The 20,988-nt window shown below is 46.5% G+C and overlaps 6 protein-coding genes across 6 annotated transcripts; 2 read left to right on the top strand and 4 right to left on the bottom strand.

Annotated features, from left to right (window-relative positions):
* Positions 1 to 264: 264 nt before the first annotated feature.
* Positions 265 to 765, top strand: M437DRAFT_11308 (uncharacterized protein; the record flags this gene model as incomplete). The annotated part of the gene is made up of 2 exons (XM_041018605.1): positions 265 to 485; positions 561 to 765. Coding segments are annotated over 2 exons (426 nt in total), but the record flags the coding sequence as incomplete, so codon positions are not given.
* A 511-nt stretch (positions 766 to 1,276) lies between these two features.
* On the bottom strand, positions 1,277 to 3,050 carry M437DRAFT_66742 (phosphate transporter; the record flags this gene model as incomplete). The annotated part of the gene is made up of 2 exons (XM_041024815.1): positions 1,277 to 1,578; positions 1,628 to 3,050. The coding sequence occupies 2 exons, from the start codon at positions 3,048 to 3,050 to the stop codon at positions 1,277 to 1,279; spliced, it is 1,725 nt and encodes a 574-aa protein (XP_040879347.1).
* An 870-nt stretch (positions 3,051 to 3,920) lies between these two features.
* M437DRAFT_85219 (uncharacterized protein) lies at positions 3,921 to 6,102 on the top strand (the record flags this gene model as incomplete). Its single annotated transcript, XM_041028260.1, has 2 exons — positions 3,921 to 5,056; positions 5,103 to 6,102. The coding sequence occupies 2 exons, from the start codon at positions 3,921 to 3,923 to the stop codon at positions 6,100 to 6,102; spliced, it is 2,136 nt and encodes a 711-aa protein (XP_040879346.1).
* Positions 6,103 to 6,629: 527 nt separating this feature from the next.
* On the bottom strand, positions 6,630 to 10,405 carry M437DRAFT_35031 (uncharacterized protein; the record flags this gene model as incomplete). The annotated part of the gene is made up of 6 exons (XM_041019295.1): positions 6,630 to 6,809; positions 6,866 to 8,609; positions 8,660 to 9,741; positions 9,797 to 9,951; positions 10,007 to 10,254; positions 10,308 to 10,405. Coding segments are annotated over 6 exons (3,507 nt in total), but the record flags the coding sequence as incomplete, so codon positions are not given.
* Positions 10,406 to 12,433: 2,028 nt separating this feature from the next.
* On the bottom strand, positions 12,434 to 14,736 carry M437DRAFT_66739 (rhamnogalacturonate lyase; the record flags this gene model as incomplete). Its single annotated transcript, XM_041024814.1, has 6 exons — positions 12,434 to 12,641; positions 12,694 to 12,818; positions 12,880 to 13,013; positions 13,063 to 13,764; positions 13,815 to 14,191; positions 14,243 to 14,736. The coding sequence occupies 6 exons, from the start codon at positions 14,734 to 14,736 to the stop codon at positions 12,434 to 12,436; spliced, it is 2,040 nt and encodes a 679-aa protein (XP_040879344.1).
* Positions 14,737 to 18,771: 4,035 nt separating this feature from the next.
* Positions 18,772 to 20,403, bottom strand: M437DRAFT_50266 (MFS general substrate transporter; the record flags this gene model as incomplete). Its single annotated transcript, XM_041021977.1, has 3 exons — positions 18,772 to 19,542; positions 19,592 to 20,071; positions 20,119 to 20,403. 3 exons carry the CDS (start codon positions 20,401 to 20,403, stop codon positions 18,772 to 18,774), a joined length of 1,536 nt encoding a protein of 511 aa, XP_040879343.1.
* Between the last annotated feature and the right edge of the window lie 585 nt (positions 20,404 to 20,988).

Raw genomic sequence — 20,988 nt, 5'->3', positions numbered from 1 at the left:
TGCGTTTTACTGTGTTGGCATTCCTTTGTGTATTGGTCACACGTGCCAGAGTGGTTACTGCCATTTTTGTTGCTCTGCTCCTTGCTTTGCCCTTTCTCCTCCATCGAACCTTCCTCGCACTACGGATCCAGGTATCATCGACAACTGAGAAATCCCAACCATCCATCTATCCATCCAGATCAGCACAACGATATTCTTCTCAGCAGCAATATCGCTGGACAGACTCAAGCAACAATGTTCCAATCACTCAAGGACCGCTCCTCATTTGGAGGATACATACGCTTCACCATCCGCTTCTTCCAATTCGTCCTCGCCCTCACCGTCGCAGGACTCTACGGCTACGACTTGAATAATGCCAGAAGAGCGCACATCTACGCAGACCCGAAATGGACTTATGCAGTCGTTGTCGCCGCGCTGTCTGCCATCAGCGTCTTCTTCTTCTTGTTCAAGTTCTCGCTCAGGTTTTTCTGGGATGCCGTCATGGTGTAAGTTTGGACCCTTCTTTTTTTTGCTGCTACAAACTCTTGGAGAGATTGTACTGATCACTGAGCGACCTGTAGCATACTATGGGCCGTTGTTTTTGGCATCTTCGGGAAAATGTACATCAACGACCATCCCACGCCCCACCAAGGCGGTCAAATACGCATGAAGAATGTAGTCTGGGTTGACCTCGCCAACCTCATCTTATGGTTCATTACCTTTGTCTGGGACTTGATCTTGCACTTCACGCGTATGGATAAAATGACCTTGCACACGGGAAGAGCTCATGTCTAGGGGACCGGAGAAAAAGAAGGCCGCTATACTCCTGTGGATCTGTATGTCAAGTATCCTACACTGCTTACAGCTGATGCTTGGCATTTAAGGACTAAAGGGGAGTGGAGAGATGATACGGAACAAGTGTTTGCGGAGTGTAGGTTGATCAAGGAGAGGAGGTATGCTGCAGAGTCTGAAGGCCCAGCGTCAGAAGATGCGTCGAGTGAGGTTATGGATGAAGCTTGGATATTGCCTGATGAGCTTTTGCCGGAAGTAGTGTTGGATGAAAGGACTCCGGGAAGAGAGATGACACCCGAGGAGACACAGGCTTCCTATGATCGACCGGGACCTATTCATGTTGATTGAAATGATGAAATGATGGCGTTTTGGGACTTGCAGAAAACCAACATTATTCTCATGCTTGGATGAAGCGCAATCATTGACTATGATTCCATAATGTGTATTCATTAGAAGCCAACATGTCGACTCTGAGAGTGACACCAAGACCATCCCAAGTAGCGACCTAGAAATGAGGAGTATTCAAAGCCATCAAACACAAAAGCCCAGCAACAAGACCAGCACATGGCAACGTTAACACCCACCCCATAAAGATAAAGCACAATTGCTTCCAGTTCACTGCCTTCAAGTCATAGTTCATGAGCGCAACTCCCATGACTGCTCCGGTCAGACACTGAGTAGTCGATACCGGCAGACCTAATCTTGAAGCCAGCATTACTGTGACCGCTGCACCGAGTTCAACAGCAAAACCACGACTCGGCGACATTTGAGTGATTTTGTTGCCCATGGCACGCATGATTTTGTACCCTAGTCCTGTTAACAATGACCCTAGTCTAAGAAAACAGGGCCTACTTACCATAGCACCAGAAGCCTGCACCCAAGAGAAACCCAGCAACAACCAAAAACCACACAGGCGTGGGCGATTCAGTCGCCACTTCGCCTTCTTGATAGGTCTGGTACACAGCAGCCCAAGGACCAACAGCATTGGCTACATCGTTCGAACCATGCGCGATACTCATCATCATGGCTGAAGCCACCTGGCAGTACGTCCACAGATGTTCAACTCTGGGATCGTATCTATTTGCTCGCGCGTGTATGGCGCGCATGGCAACGCTATCGTGGGTGGTTACATCGCGGGTGACGCCTTGAAGAAGGCCAAACTTGACGTATCCCCACAAGCGTTGAGGGTGGGTGATGGAGAGATGTTTATGAGTATCCAGGAACCGTTCGTGTGGGCCTATGTGTCGTTTACGTATGTCAGGTTGACTCTGTTGCAGGCCTCTCTCAGCAGAAGAAGAATCTCCGAGTATTGGTGAGGCCTTTTCTCGATCTTGCTGCGGTGAAGATTGAGGGCTGTTTCCTTTGATCTCTGGACTGGTTTCGGGTGTGTCGTTGAAGAATTTTCCTGCTGTCTGGTACTCTTCGATGTATCCACCATCAGCGTTGCCTGGGAAGTACAGTGGTGGGTTATCTTTCAACAAGAGTGGACCGAGCGGGATATGCCATGCCTTGACACGAGCATCCTTCATGACCAATCGTCTCTTGAAGTAAGGTAAAAAGAAAACATAAGCAATAGCGAGAACTCCAAAGAAAACGCCCAGAATGATGCCTACTGCTTTCCCAGCACCGAATTCTTCAAGTGACGGAGCAGTTGGAGTCTCAATGACAATAAAGAGTGCCAAGATTGCAGCAGTCAGAGCCAAATAGTAGGGTATCAAACGCATCGCCCACGTGAAAGACTCGGTGCGTTGAAGAACAGTATATTTGACTGATGCGAAAATGATGGCGCTGAAGCCAGCCGCGATCAATGGTGCAATGGCCCAGCTTGCTGCCACTTGCGATACACTTCCAGAAGTCCAGGCCCATTTGATAGAACTGCTGCTAGCGAAGCCGACACCAACAAGAGCTCCAACAACTGTTTGCGTGGTCGAAACTGGCATGCCGAGACTAGTTGCAACCATCAGCCATGTAGCGCTTCCGACCTCTGCACAGCCCATAGCAAGCATAAGAGCTCCAGGATTGCCCTCGAAGCGATCGATGGAGATGATGCTGTTCTTGATGGTTGAAGTGACACGAGCACCGAGACCAACAGCTCCCACAAATTCAGTTATGGTTGCCAGAACACCGACTTGAGGCATCGTCAGGGTGTGGGCAGCGACGGAGGTAGCGTACGAATTGGCGACATCGTTGGCTCCATTGCCAAATGCGCTGAAGATGAAGGCAATGGTTGTGATAGCGAGGATCCAGTCATATCTGGCAGTGATTGGTGGTGGCGCCATGACAGGTAGTGGATCTTGCACGAAGCAAGCGCAGAGATAGAACGAGAATTACTCTAACGAACAGAGACCTACCTTTGCCCATTCAGCGTGATTGTTTTATATGAATTAGCATGCTGAATACTCTTCGCAGACGTTCTAAGAAGCAATGTTTCGTCCTCTTCTCGCATGCTGTGGGTCAGGACATTGGCGGTCTTGTCAAGAAGCTGCCAATATCAAGAGGAATCTGTACAATCTTACCAACGTTGCAACACGTGCGTGACGCGGTGGCATATCGGTGTTGGTAGAGTGTTTCGACCAAGAGAAAGGTGTTCTAACCAAGAGACCAAGCCTAGGCGCTCAGAAAGAACCAAGATTTGTCCTAGGCCAATGGGCAGGGTTCATGATAACACGTTCTTCTCGACAGTCCTTGTACTGGATCTTGGAGAGCTTCAGACTGTACGCTGATTGTCGCAATCCAAGAGCACAAGTCATGGAAAAGAATGTCATCGCTGTGGGCGATTGTAGAGATGGTTATACGGCAATACTGCGGGATGATGACGTGGCTGGCTGGTGTGCGGCTGCTGGGTCCTCTTTGCTGCACACAACTTGGAAGTTCATGCCGTTTCTCGATATCAGAAAAGGCTCCCATCGTGAAGCCAATGCGCTTCATGACTGCTGTGCCCGATGTCCTCAGGGGAAAGAGCAGGAATGGTCACATGCTGCCGAATATTCCCCATTGAGCAGGTAGCGTGACCCCGCAGTGCCCCCACGGCGCCCTGCGGTTACCCTCGGCGTACTCTCCGTTCCCGACCTTCATCAACTCATGCTATTGCGTTGCTGGGTACCACTTTGTCAAGTTATCAAATCTGTGATCTGAATCTATTAAACAACATGTTCCGCCATACCAGAGGCCATCGCGGCCTCATCCCTGCAGTGACAAAACGACTAAAGACTACTACAACAACACAGGGACCAGAGAGACAACCACTCCAATCTATCTTAATCGCCAACAGAGGAGAAATTGCTCTTCGAGTTGGAAAGACAGCTGCACAATATGGCATCAGGACGACAACTCTCTATACCGACCCAGATGCACATAGTCAACATGCCTTGAGCTCTCCCTTTGCTGTCAATCTCAGTGACCCTAGTCAATATCTCAATGGCGACCGAATCATCCAGACCGCTCGCGATCACGGATGTCAAGCTATCCATCCTGGTTACGGTTTCCTCAGTGAAAACGCAGCCTTTGCTAAAAAGTGTACTGAAGCAGGACTCAAATTCATCGGACCTCCATGGAAAGCTATCGAGGCAATGGGCGACAAAAGCCGTTCCAAGGATATCATGACTTCGGCTGGCGTTCCTTGTATTCCGGGCTACCATGGCACAAATCAAGACCCTAACTTCCTTAAAGACCAAGCAGCACAAATCGGATATCCTGTCTTGCTGAAAGCTGTCAAAGGTGGAGGTGGTAAGGGTATGCGTATTTCTAGATCTCCTGATGACTTCTTGGATCAACTCGCCTCTGCAAAATCTGAAGCCATGAGTTCCTTCAGTGACGATGTCATGCTGGTTGAGAAATACATCACCACACCACGCCATATCGAGGTCCAAGTCTTTGCAGACAAGCATGGAAACTGTGTTGCCCTAGGCGAGAGAGATTGCAGTATCCAGAGAAGACATCAAAAGATTCTTGAAGAGTCACCAGCACCACATCTAGACGAAGCGTTACGACAAGACCTCTGGGACAAGGCTCGATCTGCTGCTCTTGCTGTAGCTTACGAAGGCGCTGGCACTGTTGAGTTCATCTTCGATAACGTTACAGGTGAATTCTTCTTCATGGAGATGAACACTCGTCTACAAGTCGAGCATCCAGTCACGGAGATGGTAACTGGTGAAGATCTTGTGCATTGGCAGATTATTGTCGCAGAAGGAGGCAAGTTGCCTCTCACTCAAGAAGAAGTACACGAAAGAATCAAGACTCGTGGTCACGCAATCGAAGCCCGCATCTATGCCGAGAACCCTGACATGTGAGTACAGAACTTTACACTGACTGAGCAAGTCTGACTGCAATAGGAACTTCGTGCCGGACTCTGGCAAGCTGCTTCATCTAAGAACGCCAGAAATCACCGAAACCGTGCGGATTGATGCAGGATTCGCTGTCGGAGATGAAGTCACTTCACATTATGACCCAATGATCGCGAAACTGATCATCCAGGGTCCAGATAGGCACGCAGCACTGCAGAAGATGAAGACAGCCCTCGAAGAGTATGAGATTGCGGGACCAATCACCAACATCGAATTCGTCAAGCGTATGTGCGTCAGCCCAAAATTCGTTGCCGGCGAAGTCGAGACCGGCTACATTGAGAAGAACAAAGAGGAGTTGTTCCGCAGAGTCGAAATTCTACATGAAACCTGGACGCAAGCAGCCATTGGATTGTACATTGGCGAGCAAGGGCTAAGCGGCAATGACTCCATCTTATCTTCTCAGACCATCGGCTTCAACACTGGACTATCCGGCCCAAGAACTTTCGACCTGGTGGAAATTCCAGCAGACGGCAACAGTAGTAGCGCATCGTCTATTACTGCGCACGTACAGCACATAGGCCCGCACACTTTCTCCGTCTCAGTGGGAGACCAACAAGCCATCCAAGTGACCAGCAAACTCGACCCCACCACCAACATCCTTCAATCCTTCTACCCCCACACCAGACTCGAAACAAGACTAATCCGCGACCCTGACACCAACACTCTAATCCTCTTCCAACAAGGCCGTCAATACCGCCTTCAGCTTTCAGTACCCAAATGGGCAGAAAAGGCCCTTGGACTCAAAGACGTTGCAAACAGCGTTTTGGCACCTATGCCTTGCAAAGTGCTGCGTGTGGAGGTAGAAGAAGGTGCATCTGTTATGAAGAATCAAGCTCTGGTCGTTATTGAGAGTATGAAGATGGAGACGGTTATTAGAGCTCCTCACGATGGTGTTATTGCCAAGGTTGTGCATAAGGCCGGCGATTTGTGTAAGGCTGGTACTGCTTTGGTGGAGTTTGCTGGGGAAGAGGGAGATAAGGCGGCATAAGATAAGAAAAAGAGGAGGAAAACAGTCAGCTTTAGGTCTTCGAGGTATTGCTGTACTGACTCAATGAACTGTTTCCCTGGCCACGATACCTTTGTGTGGATGGATATTTCCCATATTTCAAGCTCTGCCGGAAATGATAAATAATGTTTCACGCCTCGATATGTCATTTCAAGATAAGCGATGCTTGAGACTATGGGCCTGGAAGAAAGCACTGGCAGACACGCGAAGCAAAGCATTCGGCAAGCATACTGATACTACTCGACAAGCAGGATCAGGCACATGGCATGTTTATGAGTATAAAGTCTGTCTCCGAGAGTCAGGGGCAGGGTTATGACATCAGCGTTAGCACATAGAAGGTCTCGGTGTCGAAGAGACTGGCCCTGGAAGATACTGCAGTCTGATGTCTCAAGCACTTTTATATCATAAGGTCTATGTACATGCTTCTTCTCGTGAGATGTATTTGCGGTCTTTATGTTTTTTTCTTCTTTCTTCTTTTTTTCCCTCTCGGCAAGCTATTTGCCATGTCCTTCAAAAATCCTCGTGAGCTCTTTTAATCGCACAGGCTTGGTCATAAAGAGATCAACACCGCTGGCAAATGCTTCCTGCTGTACGCTTGCAGATGCCATACCAGTGAGTGCGACAATGACTGCGGGACGCAATCCTTTTGCCCTTTCGAAAGCTCGTATGCGACGAGTTGATTCCAGACCCTGGAAGACTGATTAGCTGAAGTCTTTGAGGATGTTCTGCGAGCATTGATACTTACGTCCATCTCGGGCATATTGATGTCCATGAGGACAAAGTCGAAGGACTGTGCCGTTAGTTGAGGCTGCTTTTGTAAGAGGAGTGAATTTTCGCTGCCTGCGGGAAGACGTGTGGGATCGATATGCGCTTGATATGCCTGAAAAGCCTCAAGACCATTGGTGGCGGTATCGTATGCATGCCGTTGTTTCTTCATGAAAGTGGCTAGTAGGTTTAGATTGATGTTGTTATCATCAACGAGCAATACGGATACGCCCGGAACAGGCGCAGGGACATTGGGCATCAGTGCCTGCTTCTGAGCTTCAAGTGTGTCTACTTGACGATTGGCCTCGACGCTTTGTCGCACCTTAGCCATGAGCATTTCCTGTGTCTTTTCCTCCATTGGAGTATAGAGTACTACCTCAGGGTTGCTGTTTGTGCTATTTTGCGAGATGGTCGAGCCAGCTCGATGATCTCGTGTACGTTGTGACGAAATGCTTGCTGCGCGAGAAAGTGGCAAAGCGGGAGTTGCTGGCGTTTCTGGAGTAGCGCACTTGGGACGCTCCAAGCACTGAACTAGTGTCTTCGCAATCTTGTTCGGTGCCAGTGGTTGTGCCATGTATTCCATGTGAGGGCTGATGGCAGCCATGGATCTCGAGGATTGAAGCGCGTTCGCAGAGGCAAGATCTTTGCACAACACAATGACCGGCTTTGCACCAATAGGATTGGCGGTTGCAGGCTTGAATGCAAGTTGCTTGATCAGGGCGTTTGTATGCTTCTTCAGGACAACATATATATCCGCCTCTTCTGGTTCTGATGTGCATCGGACAGGGACGCCGAACCATTTACTACAAAGGCCGGCGAATTGAACCTCGTCATGCTCTTCCTCTGGAACGATCATGTTCAGACGCTTGCCTCGTAGCTTGACGGCGATATCGCCTAGTGCAGAAGACTTGTCTGATTCCGTTGGAGAATCGGCACGCGTCATACACACCGCGACCGAGAACTTGGTTCCTTCTCCTTTTTTGCTCTCCACCCTGATTTGACCGCCCATGCCGGTGACGATTTGTTTGACAATGCTGAGACCCAATCCAGTACCGGGCGACAAGGGATCCTCTTGCACGAAAGGAGAGAAGACACTCTGTGACAGGAAGTCTTCCGACATACCTTTTCCGGTGTCGGTGACTGTGAGAACAACTTCCACGTCTTCGTCAGATGACGAATCTGGCAAAGCCCTAGATTCCAGCCGCACTGTCACACGACCTCTCTGAGTGTATTTGAGACTGTTTCCGACCAGGTTCAAGACAATGCGAATCCAACTACCAGCTTGGGTTGTGAAGACCCAATTCGAGGTTGTATCATATTCAAGAAGAACCGTAATCGCTTCGAGCCCCTTCGCAGGTTGCGCAGTAGTCAAGTGTACAGAAACGACTCCATGAGTAGTCATTCCGGTCTTCAAAGGTGTGACGCGTACAAATTCGTGTCCTGCAAATGCCGTGTCGACCACTTCTTCAACCAAGACACTGAGATCCACCGAAGTTGTGGACGTTTCGGCCCCATTGCGTTCGGTTCGTGTCGAAGAGACAGAGGGTCTTCGATAGTTCGAGTTGCTGAGATTGTTAATCTTGGCGTAGGACAGGAGGTTATCGAAAGTGTCGAGCAGAGTTTTGCCGCAAGTTTCAATCGTGTTGATCAGACTGGACTGGAAAGTGTCCAAGGGTGTACCTTGGAGACATTCGGAGCTACCCATGATTCCGTGTAGAGGCGTTCTGACAAGGTTAGCACCGAGAAAGGGCCAGAACGCGGCGAGCATACTTACCTTAACTCGTGAGATATTGAACTGATAAACGTCGCTTTAGCTCTGTCCGCCATCTTTACATCGATCCTAGCAATCTCTGACATGACCGATTGGCCGAACGCAGTCATGTAATTGAGTTCGCTGTCAGTTGACAGGATACGCGTCGGGTTGCATGTCCAAAGAATGCTTCCTGCGAACCATCTGCTGCGGTGAGGGTCCCACATACCCACAAGAGCCAGACTGCGCGCGCCAGGAAAGAGCGTTCGGAGCATTCGCCTTTCCTTCCAGCGCTCACCTCGACGGTTAATAAACTCGGCATTTCTCGGAGAGTCCACGAAACTTTCCGAGTAATCCTCATCACCATAACTCCAGATTTTTCCTCTTGGATACTTCGAAAGCAATTTTTGTAGGAACCTCTCACTGACAGATTGAGGCAGGACTGGTGCCATGTGGGAAGATCTGCGTTTGGTGGAGGTAGCCAGTGAGCTGCCTAGAACAATACAATGTTTTTCGTCATTACCAAGCGTGCTTTCGCTGGTCCTGATCGAGTACGAAGATATTTCGGCGTAAGACTGGGTCATTGAGCCTTCGGCTGGTTGAGTACCGTCGACTAGTCCAGCAAACGATCCAATAGAGGCGTCCAGGAAAATGGCGCCATCGACATCGACAGATTCTCTAATAATCTCGGCAGCTCGCTGGAAAGTTGACTTGATGTCGGGAGAGATTGAATCCTCTTGCAATCGATTGGCGACCGATGCCTCTTCTGAAGGTTGTTGAGTTTCCTGCAGTGGTGTGGTGGATGGGGAGATGATTGGAGCGCCAGGTGCGCCGTCTTCTTGTCCTGGAGCATCCCCAGGCCCTGGACTCACAGCAGGTGAATGCGTTGGTGTGGGAGATGCGCGTAGGTGTCTTGAGGGAAACTTCAGAGACCTGGTCTCGCTACGACTGTTACGCTCTGATCCAGCTCTTGACCGAGGACGATCGGACTCGGCTTGATTTAGACCTTTCCACCAATCTTTTATGCTAGATTTACCATCAACGAATTGTCCCAAGCCCTGGACCATGTTCTGGGAACGATTGAGCTCGGCTGTGGCTCTGACCATCTGGTTCAGCAATTAGAAAATGATATACAGATATACAGATGATGCAAGACCATACCGCAAGGTGATTCATGATGGTGACGGCCATGTCTTTCATGAAGCCAATCTCGGTCGTGCTAAGACCATCTGCTCTGGGCTTGTCGTCCAAGACACAGAAGACCCCAATGTTGTAGCCGTTTGGTGAAATGATAGGCACGCCAGCGTAAAATCGACCTGCAAAATGTTAGTCTAGAGATCTAAATTGATGTATTGGTTGCAATTGGCTTACCATGAGGAACCTCGGTGACCAAAATGTGGTCCCTGAACAATGGGTGCTCAGACAAATCTGGAAAGACTACGACATCTCCCTTGTCCTCTGAGACGAGGAGATCGGGGGCAACAAGCAGACCAGCGGCATACTCGCATGGAGTTGCTCGTCTCTCAAAGGCAGTGGCACCAACCCATAGATTGTCTTTGGCGTCATCAACGGTGTTCTTCTCAAGAGAGAGGGTCTTTGTAGCCTCAGCAAGGACATATCTTTTTCAGAGTCAGCGTGGACGGCAATGGGCGGAAGGTGGAGAAATCGTAACTGGTATTTGCGGTCGATCAAGGAGACGAAAGTTCTGCGGGCACCGAGGCGAAAGGCAGCCAATTGAGCAAAGGCCGTCAAGGCGCGATCTGGTTGCGAGGGGGGAGCGGAGGTGGATTGACTGGCTTGGAGGAGGTCTTGCAGCGGTTGGTAGTATCTGGCAGTCGCATTGGCGTCAGTGACCGAGCAACGCGAGAGATGTGACAGCGGTAATAACTGACTTGTATGTTTCGCGCTCCCTCTGGACGTCGTCATCCTGGGCAGGCTGGAGAAGAAGGCTGGGCCTCCCGCACGCGGTAGCCATTGCGAAACCAGGCGTCAGTCAATCGCACAAGTCGACCGCATACAAAGCGAGAGGCGTATGCTGGCTGCTCTTGCTCAAGACACGACAACGGCAGCGACGACGACAGCAATTGCAATGGCAAAGGAAAGAGCAAGAAGTTGAGCCGCAACCGGCGGGGCAGCCACCATGTTTAGCATCGAAGGTTGATGCCAAAAAGCCACGACTAGACCATACGAAGCTTTTGGCATTTCGCCACTAAGCTAGCCCGCTGCATAACTCGATCCAACGGCTTTCACATATCCCTGGATACTGGTCCATACATAGACTCCCCCTGTCCGGCCCGCCGCCATCTTCCATCTTGCAACCGTGTGTCGACAACAAGACGGATCGCAGATTTGGACATGGCTCATGTGAAAGCGTTCGAGTCGCAACCACATAAAGTGGGTCTCCCCAGATGGATCCCGCTGCGAATCCGAAACAAAGCGGTGCAAAGCGTGCATCTCCAACATGTATCTCCTAACTCCGTTCATACCTTTGCGATGCGGATGCCGTCTTGTATCACTTACTGACTCTCCGGACGCGCCACTAATCTCTCGACATCCGTAAGTATCGATATAGTCTTGGAGAGCGACACGCCCATGTACTTCGAGAGCTGTTGAATGCTGATCCTACAACCAGCCGTAGATATGCTATGTGCAAACGTCCCTGTGCGCTTTCAGATCGACGCTGTCCTGCGGTAAAGGCTCGTGCTCGATTCGATCTCAGAGCCGTGTCTCTACTTACATCTCCAACCCGTGACTTGTTGCTACAGCCAGTGTATATCGTTCAAACAGATTTGTTTTTCGCATGCGAGCTGATTCAGAGGCCGTGGTCCTTATTGCTGCCTCACGTCCTCAGTCGCACATACGTAGATTGACCGTTAGCTTGTTTCGAGCCATCAAAAGCCACACCACGCCATCAAGCCGCACGGAGGCTGTCTCCGCATCGCTGCCGATATGTTGGTGCCAACGTGACTAATCTCAACTCAAGCTTCGCGAACAGAAGCATGCCAAATGTTTGTTGCTGCCTCGTGAGAACAGCTCCACTATCTGGCACGATGGGCCAAGTTAGTATTTTCGATATCCTATTTCACTCGCTGATATCGACTGCGTTGTGCTTCCCATGCGGCTCCGAATGCAAAGTTGAGGCTCGGCGGACAGAGGCTCGGTACGGACCCTTGTCCGCCATATGCCAGGGATTTATCAAGTGTACATGCAGCTGTCATCCTACCATGCTTGTATGCGATTGACGCAGCATTATTGCGATGGTGAGTGCTCATAATTTGTCGTTGATCAAACAGGAAGGAGCACCCAGTTTGCAGGCAGTTGGATCGGCAAGATTCACTCCAGTCACGGCACTTGGCAAAGGAGATCCTTTTTCTCCAAAAGGTCATGCCAGCCGACCATCACGCAACTGAATCAATCGCGTCTTCCTCAGCTGCAACCCATGACTTGTATAGCGGGACATTGCCCTGAATCTAACCGCGTCTGTAACGGAGTCTGCAAAGCTCACTGCTGACCGAAGTCGCCCCTTGAAGCGACCACGAACCTTATGTTTACCACTGCACAAGTCTTGATCGCGATCCCTCTCAGCAACTGGCATCTACCATTACCATTGGCCACGTACGTCTGTAAACGCAGCGCATTCAATCCGGATCAATCAGAGTGAACCCACAATAGACTGGGGTTCACAGTGGATCAGTGTCATGAGATGTGACCTGCATACACTTTCTAGACTACTGGCTCGCTCCACCCCAGGACGGACCCACAACGGCGACATCGATACAGCCCCTCTCCACAGCCTGATCACTTGACCTCTAGTCGCAAGCTATCGTACTGGACATATGTGTATCTCGGAAGTACAGCACTCTCATAGTCTGTCGCGTTGAATGGCAAGCTCAGTACCATCTTGTTCTGACCCTCTTTCAGGAGATCGGCGTCGAACTCATACTTGTGTGCCAAAGCATAACAAGTCACCGCCGATCTGGTAGCGCATGAACTGCTCTGATTCCAACTGACATCCATGTCAGCACAACATTCGCCTCGGTCTCGCATCAACGACTTACGGAATGTCCCATGGCTCAAGCTCAATGCCGTTCATGACCACTGTCAAAGGCAGGTTGTTCCATGGCTGTGTTGCGTTCCAGTTGTCTGTGTTACCGGCAGCAGTTTTCGCACCTGCTAGTTGTATCTTTTGTTTGCAATCAGCCTGCTGGTCATCCTAGGTTCCAGCACTTGGATCAATGACTTACAGTGAGGGTCGCGTCCTTCACTTTGCTGATGTCGTCCTTCTTGGCATCAAACAATACAGTCCAGTTGTTGACATTGTCATAGTATGGCTCTGGCCTGATTGAGCTCGCGTATCCGCCAAAGACACTCCAGTGAACTGGAATGGAGTCAGAAACGAGAAACACAACACCAGCAGCGAAACATACCATAGTTGAGATCTTTGCTTTCATCGCTCTTACCGACCTCGAAAGTGACCCCATCAGGATAATCGGTTGGAAAATCCCACTTGGCCCAATACATTCTGTACTCAGGTGGATGCAGAGGCTTACTGGGATCGGGATGATCACCATGCCTATACTCTCCACTACTGCGATTAGGAGTACCGATGCGCCACAATTCTTTGCCGGCAGATTCCTCACGCCATTTCGCTCTGCTTGTAGTCACCTTGCCAACCGCGACAACGACATTATCCTGAATGTACTGTCCAAATATCCCGTCGGCATAGACCGTAAGACGATAGGTTCCTGGCTTGACCATTGGGATCTCTACTTTACCTTTCTCGTCGATGTCGCCCCAGTATTGGTATGCTTTGGTGTCTAGAACGTTATCTTGGAAGTCGACGCCATTCTGGGCGAGCACCGCAATGGGGCGTTTGGCGCCTCTCGGCAAATTGATGCGCCCCCTCCAGGTGGATCTCTGTGTCGAGGGGATATAGTTTGGAACAAGATGAGCTATGGAGTCATAAAAAGCAGTATTCCAGGTTGGAGAGGCAAAATGTTCGGCTTCTGCACGTAGATCTGCCAGGGTGGTTGTGTTTGAGCCTTTGTTGAAGTGAAAGTATTGAGGTCCAAATGTTCTGTCGAAGCCAGTGGTGATATTTGGAACGTTGTCTCCGTGGTGATTCGAGGCTATACAGAGTAAGGATGATATGCAATGTGCGAGAGATTTACTGACTCACAGATATAGTTGTACACAATGCCGTCTACCGTAAGATCAGAATGTGTTGGCCCGCCAAAGTAAGTATCAACAGTATTCATCACCAACCAAGCGCCAAAGGTCGAGCCATCTTTGCTGTTTGAGCCATCACCGTATATTCCGTGTACTTTATGGTCTCTCCAAGCGTCCGAAAAGGTGTATTTGGTAAAGTAGTCGGCAAACTGCTCGACATATGGTGCCTCGGTGTAATTGCCAATGTACCACGTCGCATCCTGAACCGTTCTTGAATACTTCAGAGTATCCGAGGAAGGCAAGGGCGCATGAATCTTCTCATTAGTCGACAAATGCGTCCACAACGGAGTAGTTGGTCTAAACAACGTCCTAAACTCTTGCAAATTCCTGCCAAAAGCATCAGTAAAGCAACAGCGAAAACATCACATCTCCACAAACCTCAGAAATGGCTTCGTCTCATTATAATAAGCAAGCCGAGAAAAAGTATGCAACCCCGTCTCACACTCCCTCATAAACCAATACTGCTCTAATATCTGTCCAGTCAAAGGATATACCTCCGACATGAGGATGCCACCATACGGCACACCACTTGAATCGTCTCCAGAGAATAACTTGAAGGTCGCGTATTTGCCGGGTGTATAGGAGCCAGCAGGTACACAATAACAATCTAAGTATGGTCCGATGCCATTTTGCCCTGCTGCGTTGCCTCCCGGAGTGACTTCGTTATACTCCTTCGTGCCTAGTAGATCTTGACCGTCGAGACTGAGGACATCCATGATGCCAGTGGATTTGTTGACGGAGGCGTAGAGATGGGAGTTGGAAATGGCCAGAGCCTCAGCATTTTCGGTTGCGTTCAGGAAGGCTTGGATGGGTGTGACAAGGAGTAGAAGGCATGAGAGCAGAAAGCTCTGCCATCTCCACTTCGCAGCCATCATTGTAAATCTAGAAGTCCCAATCTTCGCTAGAGACTGCTGTGATCTTTTTGCTCTGCACCATCACTCTTTATGACCGCTGCCTCTGAGAGATCGCCTTCTCGTCTCCATCCTTACCCCATCTTTTCACCCTCCACACCCCGAGCAATCCTTCGCAAAACATCTTTAGCCCGCGTGTGGAGATGGAGATCCATCCACATCACAACTCCTTCACGTTGATAGTTCGGTGTATCAATGTACCGAGGTGACATCGCATATTCTTGGTAACAGAATTCGTGGGATTTTGCCACCCCCTCCTACGAAGTTAAACGCTCAGATAGGCCTTCTAGCTTCTTATTAGCTATACTATACCATAACCACATCAAATTATACTAATCCAAACCCTAATATAGACGCCTCTTAAGCTACTAAAGCTATAATTAGTGCTATTAACAATACCGGACCTTATATGCATACGCGCTTAGCGTCTAAAGCTATAAACATACCTAAAGCCGAATCCGACCTCTTAGACGCTCTACCCTCTTAACCTCCTATACTAGTATTGCTATATATAGAGAAGAAGCTTATATACTTTATAGACAATATAGTAGAAGGTCTCTTAGCTATCCCTCGCCGTTCTATATATAGTAAGGCGCTAGTTTGTCTTACTAATTAACAAATACTTCCTAAATCTACTATGCGTCGGGTTATAATAAAATACTATACTACTACCTAACTACTATAACTATCTTTAAAAAAGGTATCCTCTAGTAGAAAACTACTTTTAGATGCTATAAACATATTAGGAAAAAAGCGCATATTAAATACCTCTAAGAAGACTAAGATATAGGCCCTACTAGTCGCAAAGCTACTTATGCATTAGTTAGCAAAATTAGTAAAGTTAATCCTAACTACCTATTACTTAATAACTACTTTAACTAAGGTTACTAAACCTCTTAAGGTTATTTAAAAGGTTAGACTAATAGTCCTTATAGCTAAAGTATTATTAAATTTAGCTACTATAACCTTATTATCTATTACTATCCTAGTTACTTTTAAGCTTTAATTTAATAGTTATTAGGTACATTAAAAGGTATCTAACGACAATACTAGCCTTACTACTACTAATAAGGGGTAGCTAAAGGTTCTTAAGGAGCTTAATACTACTATTATCCCTTAGTTAGAAGGCTAGAGGATTGCGCTCTTTTACCCTTAGAAGATCTAAGCTATCTTAATATTAACTAGTACTTAAGGTATTTATTAATCTAAGATAGTAACTTTAGTATACCTTAAAGAGGCCTCTAATTACTAGTAAAAGGTTATTAACCTTATAAAACATAATGCTAGTACTAGCATAAAAGATTTATCCCTTATAATTAAGTCTATATAGACTACTAATAGCTTTAAGCTAGTGCTAGAGCTACTACCTTTATATAATACTATAGTACTAGTATAAGTTCTCTTTTCTTAGCTCTAAAGTCGTCGCTTAGAGCGCTCTTAATAATAGACTTCTACTTACTTTAAAGAGCATATACTCTTTTAGGACCGAATTACTTAGTATTAGGCCTACCTTATACTAAATTAGTATAAGATAGCTACTTATAGAGGCCTCGCTTATTTCGTATACTATAGATACTACTATAAGATTCTCTTTAACATCGCTGCTACCTAGCATAGCGCGGTTAATACTAGTAATAGTACTCTTAAGGAGCCTTCTTATAAGATAAGATACCTTATTATCCGTTATTACTAGTAGCATGTTAAAGAGCTTTAAAAGCGATATTAACTAGCTCGATCTTCGACCTAAACTTTACTCTTAGTCCTAGCAACTATTAACTACTTCTATATTAGTCTATAGCCTTAAACGACATTAGCAATAACTAAGTAGGTCTATATACCTATTCCGACTATACGCTAGGTATTGCCTATCCTAATTAAGCTTAATACTACTACTAGTTAGGACGCCTTTTAGAAGGGTGTTAAACTAAGCTATCTAGACTAGTTAGGAGGCTTCGATAGGGCTAAAGTTATACTTAATTAAGACTACTAGAACCTTTATATACTATTTAATTCTTCTAATAAGTAGTTATCTTATATTATTAAGTAAAGTAGCCTTTATATAGTAATCTATAAGGAATTAATAAAGTTTGTTAATAATTATAAGTAAACCTAACGATAATTAACTCTAAATTAGCTAAGTCCTTAGCATTACCCTATCCCTTACTAGGTAGCTCCTAGTATTACTTCTATTACTTCTAACTTTTTAACTCTATACTATAGCGGCGATAAGGCTAGTAGTATCTAAAATTAATAAGGTACATAGCTTCTCTTAAATAAGTTCTTAATATTAATACTATCTAGAGCCTAGTAGACTACGCGCTCGAGATATAGTATCTATTATACTATATATGCTTCTAAATCTAAGTTATCGACCCTTAGTATAAGATCCCTCTATCTATATAGCTATTACTTTAAGAGGTAGAAAGTCTATTTAATAGGGTTAAGGTATAGTAAATATAGCAGGAGATAAAGTAAAATTATACTAGATTATTAACCTAGTTTAGTAATCTAAGGTTATTAGCTTTCTATATAAATTATACTAAATTTTAATACTACCTTATCTAAGTAGTAGGTTAAGTAATTATCTATAATTATAATTAATCTCTTTTCTAGAAATAGCTTATATTAAGATAAGACTACTACTTCTAGCTAGTACTTATATATTGCTTAGGTAACTACTTTTTTAATAATAAGTATTACTCTAAGTAAGTATCTATAGATATCTAGTACTAGTAGTACTAAATACTATATCTTATTTATTAGTTCTAACCTTATATATGTAGGTAGACCTATCTAGCTCTAAGACCTATTATAGAAGAGCACCTTCTTGCTTACTATAGATTTATCTAGAAATATAACTATATTAAGAGGGTCGATATTAACTTTAAGACTACGAGCTATTAGATTATAAAGTTTCTTAAGGTATATACCTTACTAAGTAGTTAATTAACAAGCTATAATATAAGTATTAACCTTCTTTAAGAGCTTATCTTTAGTAAGTAGGTATAATATAGTTATTATACTAACCTCTATATTAAACTTATACTATAATTTAAAGACTAGCTTTTCCTACTATAGGTCGTTCCTATAAGTAAGTAGTTTAATAAGGTATTCGTATATAACTAGTATAATTTTCCTTAGAGTACTATATTGCTTAGTAGTACTAGTAGGCTTCTAGACCTAACTAAAGAGCTTAATATTCTTCTCTATATAATAGAGTATAGTTTAGTAAGTATAAGGAACTACTTTTTAAATAGTATTAATATTATAATTATCTCGAAACATGGCCTTAATAAGGTCCTTATTATAATCGTTAAGAGGCATTATTATAGTATAAGTTAAAGCCTATTTTATACACTAGAATTAGCTCTAATATCGCTTAGAAGCTAGTAGTAGTAGGAGGGCAAGTACTTTTAGCTATTATACCTTAAATTAGACGTTAATAGCTAGCTATATGGTGTATAACGACTAGATAGCTATGAAATCGAAGAAATCAGAGGTCAACTTCGCGGGAGGGGGTGGCAAAATCCCACGAATTCTGTTACTAAGAATAACCCCTCCCACGCTAAGGTAGTGCTTGTTATGCCGCGGAAAGTCTGGTTAAAAGATGGCTGCAGTGCAAGAGACAAGGAAAGCCACAAGAAAACGATATACGAAGGCTCGACGAGAAGACCTGTTCACCCAAAAGGGTGACGATGTAGGGTTACATCTCGCCTTCTGAGAATCATATGTAGCGGAGGGATCTGGTGGTGTCAAACAGTCCATAGAAATGATCCACACCCAAGGACACATCCCACTCCGTTGGGACTCTGCCGTTGCTTTGCTTAATGACAATACTTTTGTAAAACGAGCTAGAAGCTTGAGTAGACCAAAGATCGTCCATGCTACGGCTGTTGCGAGAAGCAGGTCTAGTACACAGCTGTCACAGAAAGAAAGATAGCTGTTGCGTAATCTTGCAGTGTCTACATATGATCAACCATTTCCATCACCCCTTAACTAGTAGACATAGCGGAAGTTGGGATTCTCCCTATCGGTCAAATCATCAAATGCATGCGTATAAGCCTCATCCCTCGCCTCTCCAACGCCCGCAGCAGCCAAAGCATCTTTTCTATCATTGCATCTCTTCAACCACCATCTCAAAAACACAATCACAATAACAAGCAAAACATAACACCCCATGTGCGTAGCAAAAGCAATAAAATAGCGAGGTGCATCATAAGCCAAAAACACTTGAGGTCCAATCGCATTGCCGGCAGCCCAAGCGGCAAAGTTCGCAGCCACGACAATGGATTTTTTGGTTTGGCCGCCGATGTTGCGCGACAGCATTGACATCGCTAAGGTTTGGGCTGCCCAGAAGGAAAGGACGATGTAATATGAAAACAACAGTCCTGCTTGGGTAGCTGTATCCGTGTTTTTGACAGTCATGAGCACGATTGTGCCAGCGAAACAGGGGATCACGTAGCCGCCCATAACGAGTAGGTTTTGGCCTGTTTTCTTGACTAGCCAGGTTGAGGAGAGCAAAACAATAACGATGTAGGCACCAAGTACCATAGCCAAGAGTTGTGTTTGTAGAGTTGTGAAGTGGAAGCCTTTGACAATAATGTTGGCGAAAGCACCAAGACCGCTAGTGGGCAGTGTGGTGCAGATTTGAATCAACATGTAACAGTACATTTGAGGATCTGTGAGGGCTTCCTTGAGTTGCTCGGGACGAAACTTTTTGTTCTGGATGCCGGTCTGGTTGGAGCGGACTCTTTCGACCATGAGTTTCTGTGCACGATCAGTGCATGAATCGGGTACGGAGACAGAAATCGCTTACCTTGTCTTCCTCAGAGAAGCACTTGGCACGCATAGGTGAGTCAGGCAACCAGAAAAGCACAAACACACCCCAGAGTACAGAGGCGGACCCGTAAGTAATGAAGATAGCCTCATACGACTTGACAGCTCTGTTATTGCCAAGCAAAGAGAAGCAGTAAGCCAATAGACCACCGACGATCTGCTGAGCACCATTCATGATGTACCAATACGTGACAGTTTGAGCTTGCTCTTCTCTCTTATACCAAAGGGATGACATGATCAGGAAAGCAGGCTGGCAAACCGCCTCGAAGATACCCAGGAAGGTACGGCAAACCAGGAGAGTAGTAAAACTTTTCGCTGCTGCATGGAGTGCGAGAACCATACCCCAAAGGATGATGTTGGCTGAGAGATACTTGGCGATTGGCACGCGTTGGATGATCCAGTTGGTTGGATACTCGACAAATAGGACCGCGATGTAGATACAAGTTGTCAACCAGGAGAACTATACGAAATCAGCACATGTCCACCAAGAGTCAAGACCAGACATACCTTATCCTTCAAATGCAAGTCCTCCTGAATACCCATGATACTGGTAAAGCTCATAGTTCCTTTGTCAAGCGCTTGGAGAAAATAGGTCAAGATCATGACAACCAGAACACGACGATCAATCATCTTCTTGAGACGCTTGTCGTCTGCTTCTGAGATCTCGATGCGCTCGCCAGCTGTGTATTTGGCAAGTTCTTTGTCCACACGCTCGTAGTTCATGTGGTCACCCTTGAGATTCTCCTCATTGGACATGACTGTCTCGAGGCGGACGAGATCGTCCTTCTCCATTGTAGCTGTGGCAGTGTTGGTATTTGACATGGCTGCTTCAAAGTTGGTGACAAGTAAAGACAGGGCCAGGACTCAACAAGTGTCAAGGCAAAGGTCGGTCGCTGAGCAGGAACAGAAAGACATGCCCTAAGCAGTAGCATCCTTTATCACTGCGTGAGGTTGCACTCGGTGGACATTATCCCATGGCCAAGCCGGGCTGAACACTCTTCATGGTGCTTGTCAAGGAACCTCCACAACTCTGTCCCAGAATAGGGAGCGTCCCATGGGGTCCCCCACACTCTTCTGCTACCAAAAGAGCGCCACAAGAAAAGCCATTCCAACGGGCGAGCGGGGAGAGACAACTTTGGCGAGTCAGACATGCGAAACACGAGATCGGAGAACACGTTCCGCCATGGTTGTCGCAGGTAGACGAGTTATTGGTGGATAATCAGGATGCGGGGTGTGGTTATATTGACCGCATGTCGTGTTGCGATCCTTCAGCTTGGCAAGTCGGTCATCTCGGGTGGTCGGGCTAAAGATGTTGAAAGATCGGCATCCGATGAGGGAATATTTGTTGCGAGGTGCTACCTTGATAAACAATGATTT

This window comes from Aureobasidium melanogenum (genome assembly GCF_000721775.1).
Source record: "Aureobasidium melanogenum CBS 110374 unplaced genomic scaffold scaffold_12, whole genome shotgun sequence".
In the NCBI taxonomy this organism is placed as follows: domain Eukaryota; kingdom Fungi; phylum Ascomycota; class Dothideomycetes; order Dothideales; family Saccotheciaceae; genus Aureobasidium; species Aureobasidium melanogenum.
Note: the sequence above shows the minus strand (reverse complement) of the source record. Positions and strands in the feature narration are given on the sequence as shown.